The sequence below is a fragment of the Poecilia latipinna genome, unplaced genomic scaffold (genome assembly GCF_001443285.1).
Source record: "Poecilia latipinna isolate Pla-1442-1.1 unplaced genomic scaffold, P_latipinna-1.0 Scaffold999, whole genome shotgun sequence".
In the NCBI taxonomy this organism is placed as follows: Eukaryota; Metazoa; Chordata; class Actinopteri; order Cyprinodontiformes; family Poeciliidae; genus Poecilia; species Poecilia latipinna.
In genome coordinates this window covers 134871-158358 of record NW_015113615.1, presented here as the reverse complement: position 1 = coordinate 158358, position 23488 = coordinate 134871, and the positions used below count along the sequence as shown (strand labels likewise).

Below are 23488 nucleotides of genomic sequence, written 5' to 3'. Positions count from 1 at the left end.
AAAAAACAAAGTTTCATATCTGAGGAGAGAATCCATATAACGCCTGTACTTGTACCTCGTAGCAGAGCAAGAAAAACATACATTCATTGAAGACGAAAATACGAGTTTGATGTTTCTGTCGGAACTTTTGTAAACTGACTATTACAATGTTAATATAAAATAAACCTCATTTTATTTATAATTTTGCCAGTTAAGAAGTTTCCAGATCAACTCACCGTTTTGCCAATCTATGTGTTTAATTTACATTGTATTCCTGCCTATTTCCACAATTTTGCACCCATGTACTTTACCAGTGTGTATCAGTTTAATTCACTAAGCGTTTTTATAAATTGTAGATGATATTGTATATGATATTGTACGGATAATTTTGAGTTTACGCTGTAGTATTAGATTATTGATTGAAATAACATAATCCTGTGGTAGACAGATCCTTTTAAACCTGAACAAAATTACCTGCAAAAGTAATTAATGCAAAAGTTTGAATTGACCAGCACCTAATGCATTAACATATTTAATTTAATTTCCCTTTGGGATCAATAAGAAATTTTTGAATTTGAATGTGAATATATCACATTTATGCCTTATTGCATAAAGGGGCTCAGATATTTTCACATTTTTATCTTTTCTTTTATCTACCTGCCTGATATAATTAGTCAAATCACTGTTTTTTCTAGTTCTCATTCAAGCTAGCTGCTGAATATCAATTATTTCCGAAACGTGTCTTGTAGCTCACGTGTGACTCAACATTTCCAGTTTAAGGAAGTAAAATATGACGACCTATGGCTGTTCTTGAAACACAAATAACAATGTGGTAACTTTTTGGTGTTTGGTGTCTTTTAGCTTTGTGTTTGCAACACGCTAACGACAGAGAATAGCGTACCTTTTTAGGTCTCAAGCCACTGATGGAGGAAGACAAAAAGATAATAAAATTGTCTTAAAGCAAATTAGACATGATTACAAAATAAGGTTTTAGTCTCTTTTAGCTCTTTATTATGCTGTGGTGCCAACTAGCTAGCGTGTATTTAGCTAAGCGGTTTAGGTTTGCTAGCGCCAGCAACTCTACTGTGGTTGTTCAGACATTTTCTGTGGACTGAGTTGGTGAGGAAACGCTGACTGATTTCTGTATCAGTGTTCTTGCGCCTGAACCGGTGGGATAACCTACTTATGCATCTCATTTAGCCATTGTGGTGTACTTCTTGTAAAGCACCAAGTGCAGAAAAAGGGTCTTTAAACAAAGTGCAGACTGAAGAAAATGAGACAAATGTTGAATTCCTTTTGGTAAACAATCATAAAAAAAAGATACATGGTTCATTTCAGTTTGGTTTTATATGAAGGATGTGAAACGTGCTTTTCACTCCGTAGGCTACCACCTGCAGTGACGCTGAGGTTCTTGATTTCAGCTGGAACATTTTCCATCCCAAACAGAACAGTAGAAACCACACATCCAGTTTGTGATGCCGATGACGAATCATGCTTGAGCAAATTCGTCAGCATGTTCTGTTGTAAGAGCAGTGTTTCCAAAAGGTAAAGGAAGTCATGATTTGAGTTGTCTGATTCCAGAATCCTTGCTGTGAGGAATCCCTCCTGTGCTCCTCTGGAGAGGAAGATCCAGATTCAAACTTCGTTCCTCTAGTGTGATTTATTCCAGCAGACTCTCAGTCTTCAAACCAAACGTATAGCTGCATACTCTGTCTCCTCTATCTGCCACTGTGGCCGGGGAGCCTCCCTCTGTGGGGGTGCATGGTTGAGAGCAGCATACACAACAGAACCTGCTTCCTCCGCCTGCGCCCCATTCCTGTTTCTGTCTCGTGTCCTCTGGCCGTGAGGCGGCTGGTTGTCTCTCGATGGCGTCGGCTCTGCAGGTTGTCCTGTGGTTTTTCTCCCGCTGGGCCTGCGAGGTGGCAGCGGGTTGGGGCTTCCTCTTGGTGAGTGCTGGATCCCAATGGCGTTTGGGATGATTCGCTCACCCAAGGGCATCTCCATGTACTTTAGGAATAAAAAAGGAGAAAGAAAACTTTAAACTAAAGTCAAATTTTAAAGGCATAAACATTGAGTGAAGAGGTCATACTCAGGTAAGGATAACTTACCTGATTTTCTTTTTGTTTCTCTTTCCTTGACTTCCCTGCAGGATAAACAGTTTGTTAAATGTAGTGGCAGTGACTGAGTATTTCACATAGCAATTGATGTTAATAAAATTAGTAAAGAAGTCTCACCTTTACACCCTTGCATGCATATCACAGAAATAATAATCACTATGATGACAAAGGAACCAATCCCAGCAGCAGAGTACATATACAACAAAAATCTGTCTGCTGGTTCAGTTTCGGATTGGTCGTCTGCAAGAAGACAAAAAAGAACATGATTAAACAAAAAATAATGATAAATTATCCAACTTAAAAAGTGTATTTTTCAAATCCAGATGCTGGTCTTTTCAGTCCTTTCCTTTTTTTGACAATTCTGGTCTGGCTCCTTCTGCCATGAGACATTTAGAGCCTATCATAACTGTCAGGGAGACATTTCCTACTCACTTTAATAACTAGTACTTTCTGTTAGATAGGTGACATATAGTTCATATTAGTCCATTGTAAGCCTGAGTCCAACAGTTAATGTGTTTTGATCAGTGGTCTCATATTTTATGAGACTTAAATTGCCCTAACAGAAGTCAGAACTAAATAGTAAAATACAAAGTTTATGAAGATATCTCACAAGTGAACTAAATTGTCTATAAGATATGGCCATTTATATCTATTCCTAATCTATTAAAATGTGCATTTCTATAAACAATGGTTTGTTTACAGTTAAAAATAAAATTAAACAAGCATGAAATAGCAATGCATATGTACAAAATCAGGATACAGATATCAACTTTTTCTTACTTGTGTCATTGGTTACTGGTTTATGTGTGTCGTTTGTGCCCATATCTGTAGAACCAGAGTTATAATCTTGTAAATAAGGGAATATACATGTATGTATACAAATGTAAAGCTGGCTATAAACTATATAAATAAACTATATAATTGAAAAATCACTCACCATAAACATTGATGTAGATGATATGACTCCTAGTGCCTCCACCTTTACATTGATATTCACCTGAGTCACTGATGACGATGCTTTGAAACAACAAGTAGAATATCCCTTTTGACAGATTTGATGTTTTCCATTCTGTCTTGATGTGATTGGTATTGTTGTCATTGAGACAAATATTTTCTTTCTCAACTTTATACCAGCAGATTGTTGGTGGTAAATTGTTGCAGAACATAACTGGACATTCAATCCTGAGTTCTTCTCCAAGATTCGCTTTATAAGTCGTGTTGCGACGAACTTGTAGTTCTGGTGTGCATTCGTCATCTAAAGGAAGAGAAGACATTAGACATAAGATAATAAATAAATTGATGTTTTCTGTGTCTAATTATCCGTAAGCTTTGAATGAACTTCTCGCAAAATGCCCACGTAAATCAGGAACATCCTTTTGCTAAAGTAGAAGAACTGTTTGGTTTCTGTTCAATCTAAAACTGACTTCTGTCTAATCAAGTAATCAATTTAACAAGTATGAGCGTTAACAGGCTCTCTAAAGTGCACTCTAAAAAGGTTTTATCTCTTCTCCTTTTTTCGTCATTCAACCTCATGTCAATTTTTACACACTTACAGGTATGTCTCTCTGTTTCTTTGAAGCACAGTTAATATAAACTAGTTCTTTTTTTAACCAGTTGCTCAAATAGTTAGTGGAGAGTGATGTTGTTTTACATAAAGACTTCAGCCTCTTGTATAATAAACAGTTTCTCTTCTGTTGATCCAACAACTGGCAGCTATATGTTGACAAATTTTAAGCATTAACATTCTTATGGTACTTTTTTGCATCTTTATTAAATCTCAAGATAGTTTTTTTTTAATTCTCATAAAAAATTTCTTTGTTTCATAGACTATTTTTTAAAGTTTGACCTGACTGGAAATGAGCAACTCTTCCTCCACTTCTTTTTTTTTTCTCAAACTCTATCAACCACTACACTTAGTTATGATTTTATTCTATCCAGCTGTTTCTGAAAATGCAACATTTCTGTAAAAATATGTTGTTTTGTTTCTAAATATTCAAACTATTGATTGGAAATGAGAAAATCAAAATGTTAAAATAGAAAATTCTTTGTGCTATTGATATGTCGGAACATTTCAGAAAACATGATGCGACTTTTAAATGAAGAAAAAAGATACAGTTTCAGCCAATAAATTATGTTTCCACAAATAACATCACAACCTGGGGAAAATAGGCTTTCAGTCAAATAGCAACGTTTCATTAAAAATTTTGCTTGTCTAACCATTACAATACAGCGGTCTGACAGCATATTATTGAAATATGGTTGCTACGTTATTGTAGTTTTAGTTTTGTTTCTATTGGTCAGCATTCCAGTTGTTTTTGAACCTTAAAGCATCTCTAAATTGAACTTTGACCAACGTATTTGATGTGTATTGATTATTTTAACAATGGCACTTTATTTTTACAACTTTTGATGATGTTTTTTTTTTTTTTATGTTTTCAAGATGTATGGCACTTTGAACTGCCTTGTGCCATAAAAATAAACTTGATTGATTGGTGAGTAAAAAATGGAACATCTAAATTATGTTGTTTGTTTTTTTCCTCTTTAACTCAATTTGCTATTGTGATTTTTAAACTCTTCCATGGTGTCCTGATCACATGTACCGTTGAAGCAAAACGAAAGAAAATAATTTTTCAAAATCTAAAATGAAATAAGAGTTTCACATTTACCAAGAGAACCGACATTTCTACAAAATATACAATCGATGTTTGCTAACGGTCCCTCAAAATCATCAGGAGCTTTGAGTTTATTTAATCTGACCTCCAGGTGTGACATGTCAGTTATTTTCACTGATGGTCAGATCTCGCTGTGACCTCTGCCCTCTGGATTTGTCTACACAAAAACCATCCGCTTGGTCTCTGTGGTTACAAAAGCTAAGGAAACATGTTCACTTACCGTCAGCCTCAGTGGTGAGGAACTGGACGGTCCAAATGGACCAAATCAGGACAATCCAATGGTGCTCAAGCCTCATGATCTCTTCGCTCGTTACTATCCGGTCACATCAAGCTCAACTGAGAAATCTTCCTCCGAAAACATCATTAATTTGTTAATCAAAACAGCCAGAGCTGCTTCCTCTTTGGCTGCCGCACATACACACGCCCTGTAACGTACAGTACTTCTTCCCCTCGAAAGTAGACAGGAATATAGTTTTTGAGGTGAGAATCAGGCGGTGAGTGGTCTCACTTCTGCAATTTCTGCAGGTCCGACTCAGCGAGGCGTCTCAGGCCAGGGCTTCCCCTTCTCATCCAGCTGCGGCAGACATCTCGAACTGAGCCAAAATCTTCATCGTTCTCACAGACCTTGCTGTCGTTTCCGAGGCGTCTTTCAGTCTGTGCACCTTGACGCCGCCTTCATAACTTCTTGACTGTCTCTGTGGTTTGCTATCTTCAAGCTGACTTCCTCTCCTTTCTCCTCTTCTTTAATCTCCGCCATGTGCATCTCCTGCAGCGCTGCGCGACCTCTTGCAGAGCGCCTGTGGTTTCGGTGGAGGTTGTAAGGTGTTCTGATGAGCAGATGGGGACCCCACAGCCTCTTTAATTGCCTCAATGCCCACTGTGTTGATGGTTTTTTGGTGGCTTTTATTGGGTCAACACTGTCACCACATGAACACTTATCTCCTTGTGAATCAGCAATAATGAGATTTTGAAGAACTATTTTGTGTTGGTTTGATATTATAAGAACAAAAAACTAGACTTGATTATTTAGTGATGTTTTTAGCATATGATTTTTAGATTAATTTCATAATTGCCAAGTAGATGCAAACAAGATAGACCAAAGTGAATAGTCAGCTGTCAGCTGTTTTTTTCCCCATATTATTATTTTTGGGGTTTTATGCATCATATTTTTGGTTGTTATTAATTTTACTTTTTTTAATGTAAGGTTCTACAGTTTTCATTTGAAATAAAAATGTACTCATTTTCTGGTTTTCCCCTCTCTTCTGTATATCCAAGACTCTGAACATGTACTTTTAATATAAGGAGGGGGAAAAGGCGAGTCTTAAGAGTAATTAAGTTTTTGGAAGAAGAAAAATCTCTGGAGATTAATTAAAATATTCAAATTTATAGGCATACAATGAAAAAAGTGCGTGTTAAGGTGTTTTTAGAGCCCTTATTGGGGAAACAGCGCCCCTAAGCGGTCATTAAAGCTAATGTACATGTTGTCATGGTAACCTCCACAGCGTTTGAGCGCAGGCGTCCCTCGTTTTGCGTGATGACGCATTCCACAACGTCTTAGACGGGGCGAAAATGGCGGAGTATCTGGCGTCCATCTTCGGCACAGAGAAAGACAAGTAAGTTTTATTCAATGTTGGTCAAGATTGACGCAATAACTGAGACTTTTATGCAAAGTCTTTTTGCTACAGATTTATTTTTCATTACTAGCAAGTTATTTAGGTCATTTAGCTTCGCTGGAACTCCCGCTGAAGCTATCGTTAGCGAGGGGAAGCTAACAGAGAGCTACCGCATTGAATGAAACTCATGTAGTCAGAACATAAATCTTCTGTTTCCTGTTGGTTTATGACAAAATATTAAGGAATTAACACATTTATAGAATTTTCGCTGCTTTTATTGTTTGTTTACCTGCACTTGAAGCCTACAGCACAGTTAAATAAAACCCAGTAACCCTTAGCTTGCTAGTTAGCAGGTCAGAGCAGATTATTTGGTTGTATTGATTTGGAGAGCACTGGGGTACAAATATAAGCTGCTTTTTCATTTTTTATTGAGATCAAATTATTTAAAGTTATCAAGAACTGCATACACATAGAGACACTGTTTAGTCACTTGAAGGTAAGGTGTAAGGCTAAGAAAGGTGCATTCGTTTATCTAACAGTGTGGAGAAGAAGCAGCATTTTGTCTCCCAAAACGTAAATATATATTCTTCTTTTTAGATGTTAATTATTATTATTACTCCAATGATAACATTACATTTCAACATGTTACACTCATTGTGTGAGTTAGATGTGATTTTTTGTGGTATCTTCTGTCACCCAGGACAACTTGTTGCTGAAGTTACTGTATGTATGCTTATTATTCTAGTTGGTTACTGATTAGAGAAAGGAGACACAGGAGTCACACATGGCTCAGCAAAGCCAAATGTAGCAAAACCTTTACACAGATCAGTCTGTGCATGTGATAACCTTAAGACATAATATTTTAATTTTTCATTATGTTACTTTTGCTTAACAAATTAGCAGCGGTTCCCGAGTCGATGATAAACAAATAATGTTAACTTCCCTTCCAGGGTAAATTGTTCTTTCTATTTCAAAATTGGAGCCTGCAGACATGGAGACCGATGCTCAAGATTGCACAATAAACCAACCTTCAGCCAGGTAAGTTTCTGCCTTCCAAATGATTTTATAGCTCTAAAACTACCAATCGGTCAACAGCTTCCTGAACTACAGCTGTCCAGCTACAATTTCCCGTGTGCCTCATCCAAACCAGAAGTTTACATACACGGAATAAAAAGACACAAACACTTTTTTCTCTCTTCCTGAGATTAAATCAGACTAAACTTCTTGTTTTCAGTCAGTTAAATGTCACAAGAATGAGAGAATATGTCTGAGACTTATTAACGAATGTTTTCAAAATCAGAAGTTTACATACAGAATTTTGTTATTGTGACATTTGGCAAATAAAAATAATTTTGGTAATTCTAACAGACCTAAATCAAGAGAAATTAGCTCTAATTCAACTTAAGACAGTGACAGAATAAGCCTACGTACACTTCTGTTTTGAAATGTTCTGTCTTTTGAATCTCAAGAAAGTGCAACACTCGAAAGCTATTAGTCCAGTTTCACCAGATTTATTGTCGTTTGTCTGCTGTGTAGACCATCTTGATCCAGAACATCTACCGTAATCCTCAGAACAGCGCTCAGACTGCCGACGCCTCTCGCTGTAAGTCAGACACGTTTTTCCAAAAACACTTCAGAGGTTCTTCTCTTGTCCTGTTAGCTAGCTAACCCCTAACCAAACACTCAGTCTTCATTCAGTGGCTTAAAGTAGACAAGTATGTATCTGTAAGACTTCGTGTGACTCAGAGATATGAACAAATGTCAACTAGGGTATAAAAGCAAACAGCACTTCCAGGTAGAGCTGATTAGCTTGGAATACGTAGAAACATGAGGTGGGACTGTGTGCCGTAAACAGAAACAGACCGCCTCATACAGGTAGGTGTTAAATATTTATATGAAAATAAATCAGCCCTAATAATCAATCTTGAGGTGAGTGGAAATAGTAAATGTTCTGAATAATACCAAAGTACTGTCTGCATTTAGGTAAAATTCCTCACCAATTAGTGGCAAATACATTGTTTTTGTGTTTTAAAGGGTAAAAGATATCAAAAGAAAACTCTTGATTATTGAAAGTAGCCACCAACTAACTGAAAAATAAAGTTTTAAAAAATGTTGCCTCCCCATTTTAGTTTTTTTTTTTTTTTTTTTTTAAACATACAGTTACTGAGGGAAACTGTTAAACAACCAGTAAGTGTGACTTTACTGTGAGAGTTGGAGTTTGTTGTTGGATCCCAGCGTAGTCAGCAGGAGGAACCCGCCGCCGTTCCCAGCCCTGGAAACGTCTGTCCCCCCTCAGGCCTGAACACAAGCAGCAAAACTTAAAGCCGCAGTCGTGCGATAAAGATAAGACACTTTATTGACTAAAAGTCTGCTGCTCAAAACCTTCAATTTTCTTCAGATGCGTATTTGAGGAAATACTGCAAGAAATATAGTAAATATTTTAATTTAACTACTATTTTTCTCGCTGAGGAAAGAGTGAGTGCATTCTTCACCCGGCGTAGTTAAACTAACTCCTGCTATCCATCCACCGGTCTGTAGCATCGCTCTGAGGAGGATGGCTCCCCTTCTCACTTTAATGTTTGAGATGTTTCTTGCATCATCTTATGTTATCTTAAAGCTTCTCCTATTAAATCTGGACTTTGACTAGGCCAGAGCTTTCTATTTCTTAACTTCAGCCCATCTTTGGAGTTCACCTTCATGTTTTTTACTGCTAGTCTAATAATAATAATAACAATAAAAACAACCTCTGATACATGATAGAATGCTTGATGGGTTCTATGATCTTTCCCAAACCATGACACTTCCACTTCCGTGCTTTATAGCTGCTGTGAGGTTCTTTTCTTTTCAAGCATGTCCTCTTTTCTTGCGTCCTAATGACTTTAATCCCATCTTTCCGAAGAACATCATTCCAGATGTTCTGGTCTTTCTCTGCTCTCTCAACACTGGTCACTGGTGAGCCTTTTGTGCCTGGTTCTGTCCCAGTCAGGCCAGTCATTCTGGTTGCTTAACTGGTTTTTCTCAGTGAGACAATCTGTATGTTTAAAATGTTGCTTCAGACATAAATGCTAAATATCAGGAAAGCATTTGCTAAATGCTCTTGTTAAATGCAGCTTCCTCTCTCGACCAATCGCTCGCAGCCGTTTTAGCGAAACATATCTAATAACGTTCTTTTCCCTCCCCAGCTTCGTATTTGGTTGGATTTTTATCACAGAAGCTTATGTTTTGTATTTCAGACCATTTCCCTCTTGAACATTTACCTTCATAACCTTCAAAACTGCCCAGTCCGCTGATGGTTTCCACTGTAAGTTCTATCTTTATCCACAGGACCCTCCAGCACCGACTGCACTGAATTCATTTTATTACTCCTCCCCGAACCAAACTGGCACAGTGTAGAAGTGAGAGATGTGTCTTTAAGGCTAGATGCACGGGCCTCATGCTGTTTTGCATGTTTCCTCGGCCTGCTTGTCATGAAGAAAGTGTTATCAGTGTGTCTGTGTTATGACACAGTTATGCAAATAGTTCAGCAACAAGAAAGGAAAAAAAAAAAGGTCAGAGTTTGGCTGAAGTCAGTTTAAAGTTAAACACCAAACAAGCTGAAAAATGGGAGGGAGAAACTCTGTTTTGACTGCTTCTGTGACATTTAGCTTCAAATTTATATACCATCCCTATTTCCAAATGTTCCTACAGTGTTTTGAGAAGGTATTTACACCCCCAGTTTGCCACATTCCAACCACAAACCTTTTGACATTTGGGATACTTTCGTGCGGTTGTAACGTAACGAAGCCCAAAGGGTTTGTCGGGTGTGAATACTTCTTCAAAGCGCCGTGTGGTTTACTTTTTTTGAAGTCTCCTGACGCTTAACGTCCGTCCAGCTCGTCCTTCACCGTCTGTCGTTGCCGTTTCGCAGGTGCCGTGAGCGATGTGGAAATGCAGGAACATTACGACGAGTTCTTTGAGGTGAGTGACCGGCCGGCCCGGCAGCGGCCCGTTGTGACGTCACCGCCTCCTTATCTGCCTCAGGGGAGCCAAAAGAGCGGCCAAAATGGGGCCTTTTTAGGCGGATTTTGGGGTTTTGTTCATAGGAATTGTGCAACGCTCGAAACTTTCCTAATAGTGCAAAGTTTTGGTAACTACTTCATGTTGAGAAATGGCAAAATTATGGATCAATTCATTCATTTCTCCCCCTCATTTTTTCAATTTAGGAGGTGTTCACAGAGATGGAGGAGAAGTATGGAGAGGTGGAGGAGATGAATGTCTGTGATAACCTCGGTGACCACCTTGTCGGCAATGTCTATGTGAAGGTGGGTCATGTACACCTGAACATCTAATAAGCCGTCAAGTTGGCCAGATTTAAATAGAAAGTTTAGTTTGACTTAATCTCAGAGTGTGAGGAATGCATTCAGTGTGTGTACACATCTGGTTTCTGCAAAAATGAAGGTCTAACTCTGTGTCCGTGGTGTGTAGTTTCGTCGTGAGGAGGACGCAGAGAAAGCGGTCATGGACCTGAACAACCGGTGGTTCAACGCCCAGCCCATCCACGCAGAGCTGTCCCCGGTTACCGACTTCAGAGAAGCCTGCTGCCGCCAGTACGAAATGGGGTGAGTCTCAGTTTGTCAATGCCTGCTGTTGGTCACACACCTGTTGAAGACCAACTAAGCAGCTTTATGCATCCAGAAACATTTTTGGTTATGAGAAGAATGAAATGCTTCTTGTTAGACGTCTGTTAGCTTGTTGATCAGTGCTGAGTTGTTTTCCTTCTTCTGTCCTCCACCTTCGATTTGATGCGATTATATCCTAAAACTTTTGTTTTTGTTTGGAAGTGGAGAAACCATCATCATAAACACACCATGGTAACTTTTTCTGCAGATATTGGAGCAATCTGCTTTGAGCAAATGATTGTTGTAATCATTATATAAAGGCATTGAGTTTAGGATTAGACTTAAATCTGTTTTCTCTCACTCTCGCATCAGTCCTTTATGCAAAGGCACAAAGCAGCAGCAGTAGTAGTTGTAGTATAGTATTTGTAACTGTCTGTAATGTATAGCTGCTACCACAAGGTGGCAGAAGATCAGGTGAAGGTTTTCCATCAGCGCTTGCTGGAGTTGTTGTTAGATGACAATTAGTTTTTCTTAAACTATTTTTATCTTTTGATACATTTTAGTTTTTTATTATGCTTAACCATACAATGTGAAATGTTATCTTTCAGTCACATGCACTGATATTTGCGCATAGATTTGTCCTGAACTATGAAAGGTAACAAACTGTCCATGAGTACCGAAAACAGAACTACTTTATTTTATTCAGTTTACTGAATAAACCCTGGAACATGCCTCTTTATAGATGACATTTATTTACCTTTGTTTCTACTCTCTTTACCAATACTAGGACTGAAACAATTAAGATCGGATTCATTGATTTTAATCCAACCTCTTCACTGTAGTAGTGAAGCAGGTTATTGTTCTGTGTGTTGCGCTGCGTGAAGAAAGAAGGTTCTGTCTTTGCTCAGACCGTGACAGAGCTTCACTGTTCTCTCCTCATCCGAGGTTGGATTACTCGCTGGCCAGATTGTCCTGCCTTTAAATCCGAAAGGCTTTTAAAGGTTGCTTCTGACGGAACCAAAGCAGAGTCACAAGGTTTTCCTTTTGAAAGTCTGAAGCCGTCCCAGCTGCATTGGGTTTGTGTTAACTAACTTTTTATTCAGAACCAAGATAAGCTGTGCGCCCTTCAAGGTTTTTCCATTTGATTCTGGTTTGTTCCCCATGCAACAGATAAAAGTTTCAACTTTTTCTGCTGCCGTGCTCCTTGGCATGTGCAACGTAGAGCCAGCTTTTTATGGCAGGGCTCCATCTGCAGCAAGGCCAGAGGTTTTAACCCCTCATCTCCCGATTTCCTACAGGGAATGTACCCGAGGAGGATTCTGCAACTTCATGCATCTCAAGCCCATCTCACGGGAACTCCGTAGGGAGCTCTACGGCCGCCGCAGGAAAAAGTAATTACTGCTCAGTGGAAACAAATATTCTCTCTCTCTCTCGAGTCACTGTTTGTTTGTAATTAAGGTGTTTGTTGTCCAACAGGCACCGCTCTCGTTCCCGCTCCCGAGAACGGCGCTCCCGCTCCAAGGATCGACGGCGGGGTGATCGCGAGAGGCGGAAGTCCAGGGACCGGGAGCGGTCCGGGAGGTTCTGAAAGAGGCCGAGACTGATGCATTCAATCCCCTACTTCCTAACCCCAGCAATGTTTTGTTTTTGTTTTTCTTTTTGTTTCGGTGAATTGTTGAAACTGTTATTTTTCTTTTACTCACTTTTTTTAAAAGACAAGCTCGTGTCGCTTTCTCAATAAAAACAGATTTGCAACTGCACCGCCAGAATGTCCGTCCATAAATTCTCTCCACAAGAATTGGATCATTGATGCTTTTTTTTTTTGTGTGTGTGTTTGCAAAATGTTTCCTTATCTGATAGAAGCTTTAATAGTTTTTTTTTTTGTGTGTGTGTGCTTTTTGCCATTTAGCTAGATACTTTTGGGAGTCTTCGTGTTTCTATAATAGCCTACAGAAAATAATTAAATCAGCTTTCAAATTGAGACACCAGTGGGACTTTATAATGGTTTTGGTTCCTAACCAGACTAACTAAAGTTGGCAATACAAGCGAATATCAGTGAGTTAAACCAGGTTTTATGCAATTCAGAGGTGCTGGCACAAAGTTGCATGAAACACCAATGAGAATTTTTGGACCCACTTCCAGTAAGTTCATGATGGACATTAGGATTCCTACACAATCTGGAAAAATGTGGAGATGGTTTAGGTGTGGAAAAAAAAAGGTTTTCCCAGAGTTGTCGATTAAGTCACAGATGTAAACTACTTAAGCTTACTATTCAGAATGCTATAACTAATGTTATTAATGGAAGGAAAACCTTTCATGCATAAATTTGCACAAATAACTGATAATAGTAGCCAACTGTTAAAATCTTCATGAAAAACTAATCTTAGCCAAAATGATCTTAATGTACCATGTAAAAGTGATACATGGGAACTTTTACTTGCCTTTTATTTCCTGACTGAGTCATAATCATGTAGCAACATGTCTTAAATGTATCCTTTTGTGTAGTTATTTTAATTTTCATCCTTGAATTTTTGACAAGGATATCACTTGTACTTGCACTTAAGCGCATAAATTATTTTAAAAGTAAAAATAATTCAATTTTTTTTTTTTTTTTTTGTGTCCACTCAACATTTTTTATATCAAAGGCAAAGCTCATGAGAAGTCAACATGACACATGGCACTAACGTACGAGGGCTTTGTGTTTGGTCAGCAAAAAGGTAAACAGGTGGTGCGGACAACTTGGCGACCCAGTTTAACCAGACCCTGGATCGAGAAACCTCCTCTCCTATTGGTCGACGCAGTCCAAACAGACGCCCCCGTCTTAGCCAATCAAGTTATACCTTTACTTGCGTCCTCTCTGTATGCTACACGTGCGCATTCCGCTCCAAAATCGCTGTACCTCCCGGAAGCTTCTCATTCCGCCGCTTGTATCCTGAAGTCACCTCCCCTCTTGAAGCTCATTTTTTCCTCTCCATCGGTTTCTGGCTGCATTTGAACCTCCAGGTAAGCGAACACGGACGGGTAGCGGGAGAAAAAGCGTTGAGGATGTAAGAGTGATGCTGGGAGACGTGGTTTTCAGATATTGGCTCGGTGGAGGGCGAGCTGATGCAATATCTCCCCGATATTTGCTGTGGAATGCGACCGAATGTAGGATGCTAACAGTTTACTGAACTCTTGCTGATTAATGTCTAAACTCTCACTGAGCTTTTATGTTTATGTGTTATATTATTTCCCGTTTAAGTTCAGGAAGTGTTTTTTTTTTTTATTCAGAACGGAGGTAAATTTGGAGAAAATGGTATAACATCGATTGTATGTGATGGCATTAAATCGCTTTGACATTAGCTTGAAACGTCCAATAAAAACGTTTTATAATAATACTAACCTTTTAAAAATATCTTATGTTCTGTTTGTGTCGCATCACAGACGTGACCTCGCTTTTATAGTTTTATCCCATTTCAGAACTACAAGCCTAACTTTTACAGCTTAAACCCATCCAATACTAAAGCATTAACATTTTTTTTTAAAAGTGAAAGTTTAAAAAAGTGAAACCCATTTTCTGGAAAATGCACTTGTATTTTAGCAACAATATTTCGATTTGGTTTTCGGGAGGTATTTTTTCCTAACATTTACATATTGTTTCTAAAGCTGGCATTCCTGCTGTGCACATTTGTCGTGGCCGAGGGGATAAATGCAAACCCTGCTCCTTTATCTGTTAAACAGCTGGTGCTTTAGTTGCTGGCAGAGCTTTTACCTGATTCACACTTTAAAGGAAAAACACTGCAGCTGAATAAAAACCATGGAGTTGAGCAGTGGAGTCTGCTATTCTCAGAAAAAGATGTTAAGAAATGAATGAAGACTGTTAACTGTCTTGTAAAGGCGAACCTTAAATTGCAAATTTATTTCTGCCTCTGAAGTTATTAATGCAGAAGAGGATTAAAGTTTCTGGTTGGGGGGAAAATGCAATTTTAAGGTCAATTCTGACTTTCTTCTCTTTTCAAAATAAGGGGGTAATTTTTTTTAAAGAATTTTAATAAAGTGAAAAAATTTGAGGTCAATAATTTTTTACACTGACCCTAATTTTCTTTTGTAGAATAATTTTATGTGCATTTATTAGTAGAAATCGGCTTATCTATGTAACAGGTTGCTTCAATTTTTGGACTTTATCTAGACCGTATGCATCTTCCATGTATGCTACGAGGCATTGGTTGTGTATTAATTGTAGTTTTAAAAAGCTGCAATTTCAAATCTGCTAAAAAAAAAATAATAATAATAATAAACCCCATCCTGTGTTTTATAGCCCTTTCAACAAGATGCTATTGAAAATACCTGAGTGATCTCAGTTGATTATAGCTGAATGAAGCACACCCTCTCCCAACTTGTTGCTGCAAGCTTCTGGTTAGTTGGCTGATAAAACAGTAATGTCATTTTTCTCCTCACCTACAAAAAAAAAAAAAAAACAAATACGGGGGGTTTGGAAATATTTCTCGTCATGAAAAATGTGCAAAGTCATGATGGGGAAGCTAAAACGGCACCATTCATCACCCTAACTAACTAATACCGTTTGAAAACTAAAACTAGATGAGAGCATTAATTATCCAACAAAAACGGGATAATAAAAGTGGCTTAGCTCTTTCTCAGTGTTCTTCAATAAAGAAAAGTTACATTATTGTGGACAGTAAGCAAATTTTTTTTTAATAAAATTATTTCATACATGTTTTTTTTTCTTCTTTAAACTGCTATGTAAATAAAAATACATTAAATATTTTTTGAAAAACTTATTTGTTTTAGAGTTAATCTTTTAAAATGGCACCATTTTCGGTCATTTTCACACTTTAACTAGACTCTGTAGGAGAACATACCGAAGGTGATTAGATATTAATCTGATTAAAAGGGTCTGGCGAGGGATTTCTCACAGGATTGGGTTTAATGTTGGCCGGACGGAGCAGGTGATCTTTTGGTTTTGTCGGGTGAACGGGTTTCTCTGGTTAATCCTCGCTTCTGGTCACAGGGGGGGGGGGGGATCGGGTTGCCTTGTTGAACCCTGCGAAGAAGGCCGCCGCATACCACAAGCTGTTAGCCACGTTTACCACAGCGGTTGTGCTGGGCGTCACTTTAATTAGCAGCAGTGGACATGAAAGAGGAGCCAGCATGTGTATAATTAGCTTTCATTTTGACACCTGGGGAACCATTTGGGTCAGAATAACCCAAATGCAGCACATTTTTTATTCATGAGCTGCTGAGTTTTTGTCTCCTTGTTTGCTTTAGAAGATGGAGCCGTTTAGGTGTGTGAACATCATTTGAACCCACGTTGGAGTCAAAGAGGGGCCTCAGCTTTGACCTCTGACCTCTGATGTACGTGCTATGAGTTAGTGTCGGCTCGTCTAAAGCTGTTTTAGCTTGGATCCCATTCAGATGTAATAAGCTCCATACTTTCCATTCTAATGATTCATATTTTTTGAATGGTAATTTTGTTTACACTGAGAACATAATCCATTTTATTTATGGATTTGGCTCTGTGTGTTTTTTTAATCTCCGTTTTATTTAAAATACCTTCCAGTTTCAGTGTTAAGTGTTCTTTACAAAATAAAAGTTTGTTGGTTTTTGAGACAGTGAACTTGCATTATGATACTATTATCATTATATTACTTGAAAATGGTCTCAAAACAACAATATTATCATTTATTGCAACAATTACTGGGACAGGTTATCATCCAGCAAACTTTATTGTTGGTTAAAATGAGCTAACCCGTTAAATCCCTCTTTTTATATAATTAACATGTGACCTACACTCATGTAGTTAATGAATACATTAAGATCGTATTCATTAGTCAGTTATGTAACTCTGACATTTACAGTATTATTAGCCAACATTTGCTGAGTCATTTCCAGGTTCAGATTAAAGAAACAAAGGATTGGAGGGAGATCATAAACATTTCTGCAGGTTTGTGCTGATAAATCTGGATTATGGTATTTTTTCTCTCTCTCTTTTTCCTTGGAAAGCATAAAGCTTATTAACAAGATTAGGAAACTTTACTGTTCCCGTTCCTTCGGTTTAATGTCTGACGCAACAGTAGCTGAAGAAAGATCAGCCAGCCTTTCCCGCAGTCTCACTTCTGTTTTCTCATCAGCCGCCAGTCGAAGTAGAGCCACTGCCAGTGATGGTTGTGTTTGCTCGTAACAATGACAGGATGAATACGTGAGAGGAGTCACTGGGGGAGGAGGAACGACACCTGTGCCAAAGCTAGATGATATGACTCAGCATTGTTTAGAGGAAGTTATGTTGTATTTTTCTGTGTAGGCTTGTACGCAATTTTTAGTGAGCATTTAGAGGCTCAAAGGGGGGGAAAAAAACATTGGTTTCTTTCTCATTTCATACTTTGACAGTACATATTTGTAAGGTTTGGTCTTTCAGATTAGCCTCTGAAAGTTCTTTAGATTTATTTTTTATTTTTAGTCTGAGCCAATAAGTCTACCCTGATATGGATATCAGGGTCGATGCATAACACATGCATCCGTATGTGTTAAGCATAAGGATGCATGTGTTATGATTTTTTTTTTTCCCAACCAAACATCGCAACCAACCAGTCCTTCATGTTTGTGATTTTGTGGGATTACTGGACTGAAGCTTTCCTTTAACTGGAAGAAGAATGTCTAATGAGAGTAAAATAATAATAGTTTGCCATTAACCAGGTTTCCATAAGTGTTTTTTTTATCTTCATTTATTGGAAAAGGTTTATGGAAACTATGGCTGACAATATTAGAAAATCTTGCAATAGCAATGATATTTGCAAATATTGTAATGATGTTTTCATTCGCCTGTTTTTTTTTTTTTTTCTTTCGTCTTTTTCCTAATCTGCATACATGCATCTAACTCCATACTTGGAATGCATCTTTCCAAGTTAGCTACTAGTGTTGGTCTTTGCAATCCAATTAGTTCCTCAGAGATTTCAGAAGCTGTATACGTGAAAGCATTTGTGTGTTTTCTCTGAATTGTTCTTGTTGACATACTAGCGCTTCTTATCAACTGGCATTTTTATCTGTGAGATAAAGCATCTGACACTTGCGTAACCCGCCATTTCCCGTTTCCCTTCAGGTTGAGCAATGCCATCTGTTCCCTCATCCAAGGAGGCCGTCAAAGGCCCCGTGTGCCCTCACTCTGCCAAGCTGCACGCCAACGGAGACACCCCGCTCCACGAGGGCTCGATTCCCGTCATCGGGACCGAATCGGAGGCCAATGAAGACTCCGGGAAAACCATTCAGATCAACACAAAGAACCCCGCCGTAGACAGGAAGTGGATCCGGCCGGACCTCCCCAGCCGCTGCACGTGGAGCCTGGAGGCCTCCAAGACAGACTCGCCCCACGGACATTTTTCAAAGTGAGAAGCAGTCTTTCTTCTGGCAGTTGACCCAAGGAGAGTCTGCACAAAGCAAGAGATTAGATCATCGAGGGATGACTCACTTTTACTAGCATAAACCAGACAAGTGGATACATGTGTTTTCTCACCTACAGAGGAACCTAAATCAGCTTCTTCATACCTCTACCTTCTGCCTCCCCAGGTCCGCCTCCCCCACCATCCTTCCAGACATTCTGCACCGGATTGGCGACACTCCCATGGTACGGATCAACAAGATCCCCAAAGCGTTTGGAGTCAAATGCGAAATACGTGAGTCATCCGCCGCTCAGGCTGAAGCACATCCTCTAAACGAGAAGAGCCTGTGGCAGCTCAGATCTGTAAACATGGGAGAATTACTCAGTTTTATTACTGCTATCGGATGAAAAAAGAAAGTTAAGGGTTGATTTTTGTTTGTTTTTTTTTAGTGGCCAAGTGTGAGTTCTTCAACGCTGGAGGCAGCGTGAAGGACAGGATCAGCCTGCGGATGGTTGAAGATGCAGAGAGAGCGGGCATCCTCAAACCTGGAGATACCATCATAGAGCCCACCTCTGGAAACACAGGTATCCGACCGGAAAAGCCTTTTTATAGGCCTGTGAAGTGGGTCAGAGCAGCCGGGGCTGTTAATTCTCCTCCTACGTGTCTCCAGGTATCGGGCTGGCCCTGGCTGCTGCTGTTAAAGGTTACCGCTGCATCATCGTCATGCCTGAGAAGATGAGCATGGAGAAGGTGAGCTCTCGCTCTTCTCTATACTTGTGAGGACCGGGTCAGGTGGTTTCCAGTTTAAATCTCTGTAAACCAGTCGTTATTAAAGTTAAAGTCAGGCTTTGTGCCTGGGTTCCTGCACAGTCAGGAAAAAGAAAGAAATGTCGAGCATTCCTCCCTGATTTGTATCCTTACTTGTTATTGTATCCGTCCTTGTGGTGCGTTTCCTTTTTCTGAATTCAGTTTTTTTTGTTTTTATCTTAAAATGGATAAAACTGAGAACTCAGGTGTTTTTGAGTTTATGTAACCCTGTACACATTGTGTTCATGTTTCAGTATACCGGTCAGCCACTGGATGGCAGACAAGTTCAGACATTTTCCACACACATTTTAAATTCTGTTTTCCTTGTTTCTCCAGCACTTTGTTCTCATCTCAACTCTTCAGATCCAGCAAACTAAACCCAGATTCTGATTGTAACAAAACTGATGGAGGTTCCCTCATCTGTCCTCCACCTTCTACTCCTAAGGTGGACGTGCTCAGAGCTCTCGGAGCCGAGATCGTCCGAACCCCCACCAGCGCTCGTTTCGATTCACCCGAGTCTCACGTGGGCGTGGCCTGGCGCCTGAAGAACGAGATCCCAGACTCGCACATCCTGGACCAGTACCGTAACCCCAGCAACCCGCTGGCTCACTACGACACCACGGCCGAGGAGATCCTGAAGCAGTGCGACGGTACGCATCCCTCTGGCTGGTCTGCCTGGTTTCCTGGACCTGTGGGGGTCTTTAACCCGCCTGGTGTCTGTTTGCTGGATGTTTGCAGGTAAACTGGACATGCTGGTGGCCGGAGCAGGAACAGGAGGAACCATCACAGGCGTCGCCCGCAAGCTGAAGGAGAAATGCCCCAATATCAGAGTGAGCTCAGTTCTAGTGAAACATGTCTGACGCACATTGTTCTTGGTCTAAAGGTTGAGTCCTCACTTCCTTCTTTCTGCCTTCAAGTCTTTCCTTTATACCCTTCTTTTTTATAACATTCTTTCGCTCCTTCTTTCCTACTTCTTTGCTTTCTTCCCTGTTTTCTTGCATTTGGAAAAAATGTCGTATCCTGAGGACTGATTGATTTTGTCTTTTTCCTGTTGGCCTTCACTGTCATTATTTCTTTCAAACCTCCTCTTTTCCAACCTTTTTCTTAAACTGTTTTCATTCAAGCTTTCTTTCAAGACTTAAAAAAAGGGTAAAAAATAACCGACAGCTTGAGATTTTCCAGGTTGGAAAAGTCGTTTTTTTTTTTTTTTCTTTCCTGTGATAAATGTGTAGGAATCCTGACTGTTTGCCTCTTCTGTGATGAATGTGTGCAGATTATTGCTGTCGACCCAGAAGGCTCCATCCTGGCCGAGCCTGAGGAGCTCAATAAGACCGATAAGACCCAGTATGAGGTGGAGGGAATCGGCTACGACTTCATCCCCACTGTCCTCGACAGATCAGTGAGTCCTGGCTGCTCTCTTTATTTCCTCAAGTGTTTCTTCTGGACTGGCTTTTAATTCTGAGTTTGATTTTTTTTTTCTCCAGGTTGTTGATACTTGGTACAAATCCAACGATGAAGAGTCCTTCAATCTGGCCCGCATGCTCATCAGGGATGAAGGACTGCTATGTGGTAAATATGCATCTGATTCAGTTATATTTTACTTAAGTTTTTAGAAAAAAATGAGTATTTTTATTATGCTCTACTCTTTACTCACCCGTAAAAACTCTGAAATTTCTGAATTGAGTTTGTTCTAGAAGGTTTTTGTGGAGGAAAGTTACTCCTCCTTTATTTATTCATGTTTCTATTTACAATGGCCCTCAAATGCCGTCATAGATTTAAAGTTGAATAAAAAAAAAAGTCAATATTTGCTCCAATCAACCTTGTTCTTCTGGATTTGTCCAACAGGGGGCAGCTCTGGGACTGCCATGGCTGCAGCTGTGAAGTTCGCCAAAGAGCTGAAGGAGGACCAGCGCTGCGTCGTCATCCTGCCGGACTCCATCCGCAACTACATGTGAGAATCATCTTTTTTAAAACTTCATCTGCTTGGTTTCACTAGTCAATGTTTGCTTCAGCTTTTCATCTCCTTTCCCTACAGGTCAAAGTTCCTGAGTGATAAGTGGATGGTCCAGAAAGGCTTCCTGAGGGAGGAGGACATCATGGTGAAGAAGCCTTGGTATGCGCTTTAAAAACTTTTGTAACCCAAGCTGTTGCTTCCACACCTGGAGCTCAAGCACCTGCTTCGCTAGGTGGTGGAACCTGAAGGTGCAGAGCCTGAACCTGTCGGCGCCGCTCACCGTCCTGCCGACCGTCAGCTGCCAGCAGACCATCAAGATCCTGAAGGAGAAGAGCTTCGACCAGGCACCCGTGGTGGACGACGCGGGGTGAGCTGCTCCTCTTATGTTGCAAGAAATGAATATCCCAACGAAGAAGAAGTGTTGATTTTCATCACCGCATCCGTGTCTTTAGGGTGATCCTGGGAATGGTGACGCTGGGAAACATGCTGTCATCGATTCTCGCCGGGAAGATCAAGCTGTCCGATCCCGTCAGCAAAGTTCTCTACAAGCAGTTCAAACAGGTCGGCCTCACAAGTCTCCGTTTGCTTCTTATTTTGTTGCTTCCCTCAGCAAGGTAGGATCAGAAACTAAAACTGCTGAAAACTAGTTTAATGTTCCTCCAATGGCAGAATTTTAATAATTTGTATGAAATTTTGGCATCTTGCCGCAATGTTTTCATGTTAAACCCTCAAAATTCAACACACGGCATCCACTCAGCATAATACTCCCACCACCGTGGATCTCCATGATGCTGTTTGTTGTCCAACTTCTCTTTATCAAACCTCTGAGGTTCTTAACTGGGATTAAATTTCACACAGCCATCACCAAAGCTTGCATGCAATTTAGATGCCTGGTCTCTGGCTCCACCTTGTGGCGAGGAAAATGTGTGACCTGTTTTTTTGTAACCCTTTAAGGTCAAGTATTGAGTTTAACTTCTCTGTTTGCTACGTCCAGATAAATATAGAAAATACAATTATTCTCCTCTCATTAAAATCTCCAAACTGATCTGAGAAGTTTACTTTCACTATTTCTATGCTTTATCTGCCTCATGGATATAAGGTGAACATTGGGATTTTTAAACCGTGACCCTGTTGGGAAAACAGAAAAACTAATTTATTTTTGACTGAAATAATAATCAGATAAAATAAAAGTTTGATAAAAATCAGATCTGATGTTTTGCTTTTATACTTGGTTAAAAACTGGTTAAAAAATCTGGAAATTCTCAATAATTGTTTACGTTCATCTTTAAATAATCTCTTGTTTTTTTTTTTTTTTCTTGTTTCTCTCAACCTTTTCTTCACAGATACGCCTGAATGATAATTTGGGAAACTTGTCTCGCATTCTGGAAATCGACCACTTTGCCCTGGTGGTGCATGAACAGATCCAATGTAAGTTTGGAGAAGAAACATTGATAAATGGCGGCTTTCTTTGTTTTGTTTTTTTGTTTTTTTTTTCTTCAGCTTTACATCACTGAAACTTGAGGCTGAAGCTGGAAAAGAGCTACATAATCAGTATTTATTGCATCATGGGTCGAACGCTATCGATTGTCGATCAAAGTTCCGTCTTGTGTCATTGGGAATAAAGTTCAAACAACCTTTACTTGACCTTTCAGAGTCTGCCAGAGATAAGCGTGTAACTTTCTACGTTGCTCTAGATTAAACCCGGAGCCCCGTCTGCTCCGTGTCATGTCTGCCTTTAACGGACTTTCTCTCTCCTTCCTCCTGTCTCTTTACTAGACCTGACCAACGGCTCGACCGCGCTGAAGCAGATGGTTTTCGGTGTGGTGACAGCCGTCGACCTGCTTAACTTTGTCACTGGCCGGGAACGAAGAGAGCGCTCCGTGTCGGAGTCCACCGATGAGATGTGATCAGCTGACTAAAGCTTTCTCGCCCCCAAAAAATAAAAGGATGACCATGGATGAGTTCAGGAGAGTTGGAAAAAGTATTCTTGAAGTTTTTTGGGTTGTAGTTATCTCTTATTTTCAGCTAGTTTCTGATCTTAAATCCATTAATTCAGCTTGGTCTGGAGTTTCAGAATGTTTTTTTTATTATCATTTTCTGTCCTTACAGAGTAGAAAGCAAATCTTTTGTAAGTTTTTAATTTCTGGTCGGCTTATTTCTCATCTGTGAGACGTCTTTGAGACCTTTTGAGTTATGCTTTAATCGTTTTTAAAGAAACGTGTGATTGTAAAGCTGGATTTCTGCATTGAAACAGAAAAAAGGGGCCGTAAATGGTCTTGCTGTATATAAGCAAACATGATGAGCTTACTTTATTTTTTTCCTAATTTTGTTTCAGCGCAAAGTCTGTCATGTAACTGTGAAGACGTCTTGACTATTTG

General features: G+C 39.6%; 3 protein-coding genes across 4 annotated transcripts; 2 read left to right on the top strand and 1 right to left on the bottom strand.

Annotated features, from left to right (window-relative positions):
- Positions 1 to 1307: 1307 nt before the first annotated feature.
- Positions 1308 to 5903, bottom strand: btla (B and T lymphocyte associated). The gene is made up of 6 exons (XM_015050555.1): positions 4989 to 5903; positions 3034 to 3351; positions 2877 to 2921; positions 2214 to 2336; positions 2088 to 2122; positions 1308 to 1986 (listed from the first exon to the last, which is right to left on the bottom strand). Exons 1-6 carry the CDS (start codon positions 5062 to 5064, stop codon positions 1663 to 1665), a joined length of 921 nt encoding a protein of 306 aa, XP_014906041.1. The 5' UTR covers positions 5065 to 5903; the 3' UTR covers positions 1308 to 1662.
- Positions 5904 to 6278: 375 nt separating this feature from the next.
- LOC106958599 (splicing factor U2AF 35 kDa subunit) lies at positions 6279 to 12711 on the top strand. 2 transcript variants are annotated; one of them, XM_015050562.1, is made up of 8 exons: positions 6279 to 6381; positions 7332 to 7419; positions 7918 to 7984; positions 10289 to 10338; positions 10584 to 10682; positions 10846 to 10979; positions 12278 to 12370; positions 12456 to 12711. In XM_015050562.1, exons 1-8 carry the CDS (start codon positions 6338 to 6340, stop codon positions 12565 to 12567), a joined length of 687 nt encoding a protein of 228 aa, XP_014906048.1. In that variant the 5' UTR covers positions 6279 to 6337; the 3' UTR covers positions 12568 to 12711. The 2 variants fall into 2 exon arrangements, with proteins under 2 accessions (XP_014906048.1, XP_014906049.1); XM_015050563.1 differs by lacking the exons at positions 6279 to 6381; positions 7332 to 7419; positions 7918 to 7984 and adding an exon at positions 8051 to 9682 and having other exon boundaries at positions 12456 to 12710.
- Positions 12712 to 13826: 1115 nt separating this feature from the next.
- Positions 13827 to 23065, top strand: LOC106958598 (cystathionine beta-synthase-like). Its single transcript, XM_015050561.1, has 15 exons — positions 13827 to 13982; positions 18073 to 18355; positions 18537 to 18643; positions 18799 to 18933; positions 19020 to 19099; positions 19602 to 19806; positions 19895 to 19986; positions 20430 to 20555; positions 20641 to 20725; positions 21002 to 21107; positions 21192 to 21269; positions 21343 to 21477; positions 21563 to 21671; positions 22454 to 22538; positions 22887 to 23065. Exons 2-15 carry the CDS (start codon positions 18081 to 18083, stop codon positions 23015 to 23017), a joined length of 1749 nt encoding a protein of 582 aa, XP_014906047.1. The 5' UTR covers positions 13827 to 13982; positions 18073 to 18080; the 3' UTR covers positions 23018 to 23065.
- Positions 23066 to 23488: the final 423 nt, after the last annotated feature.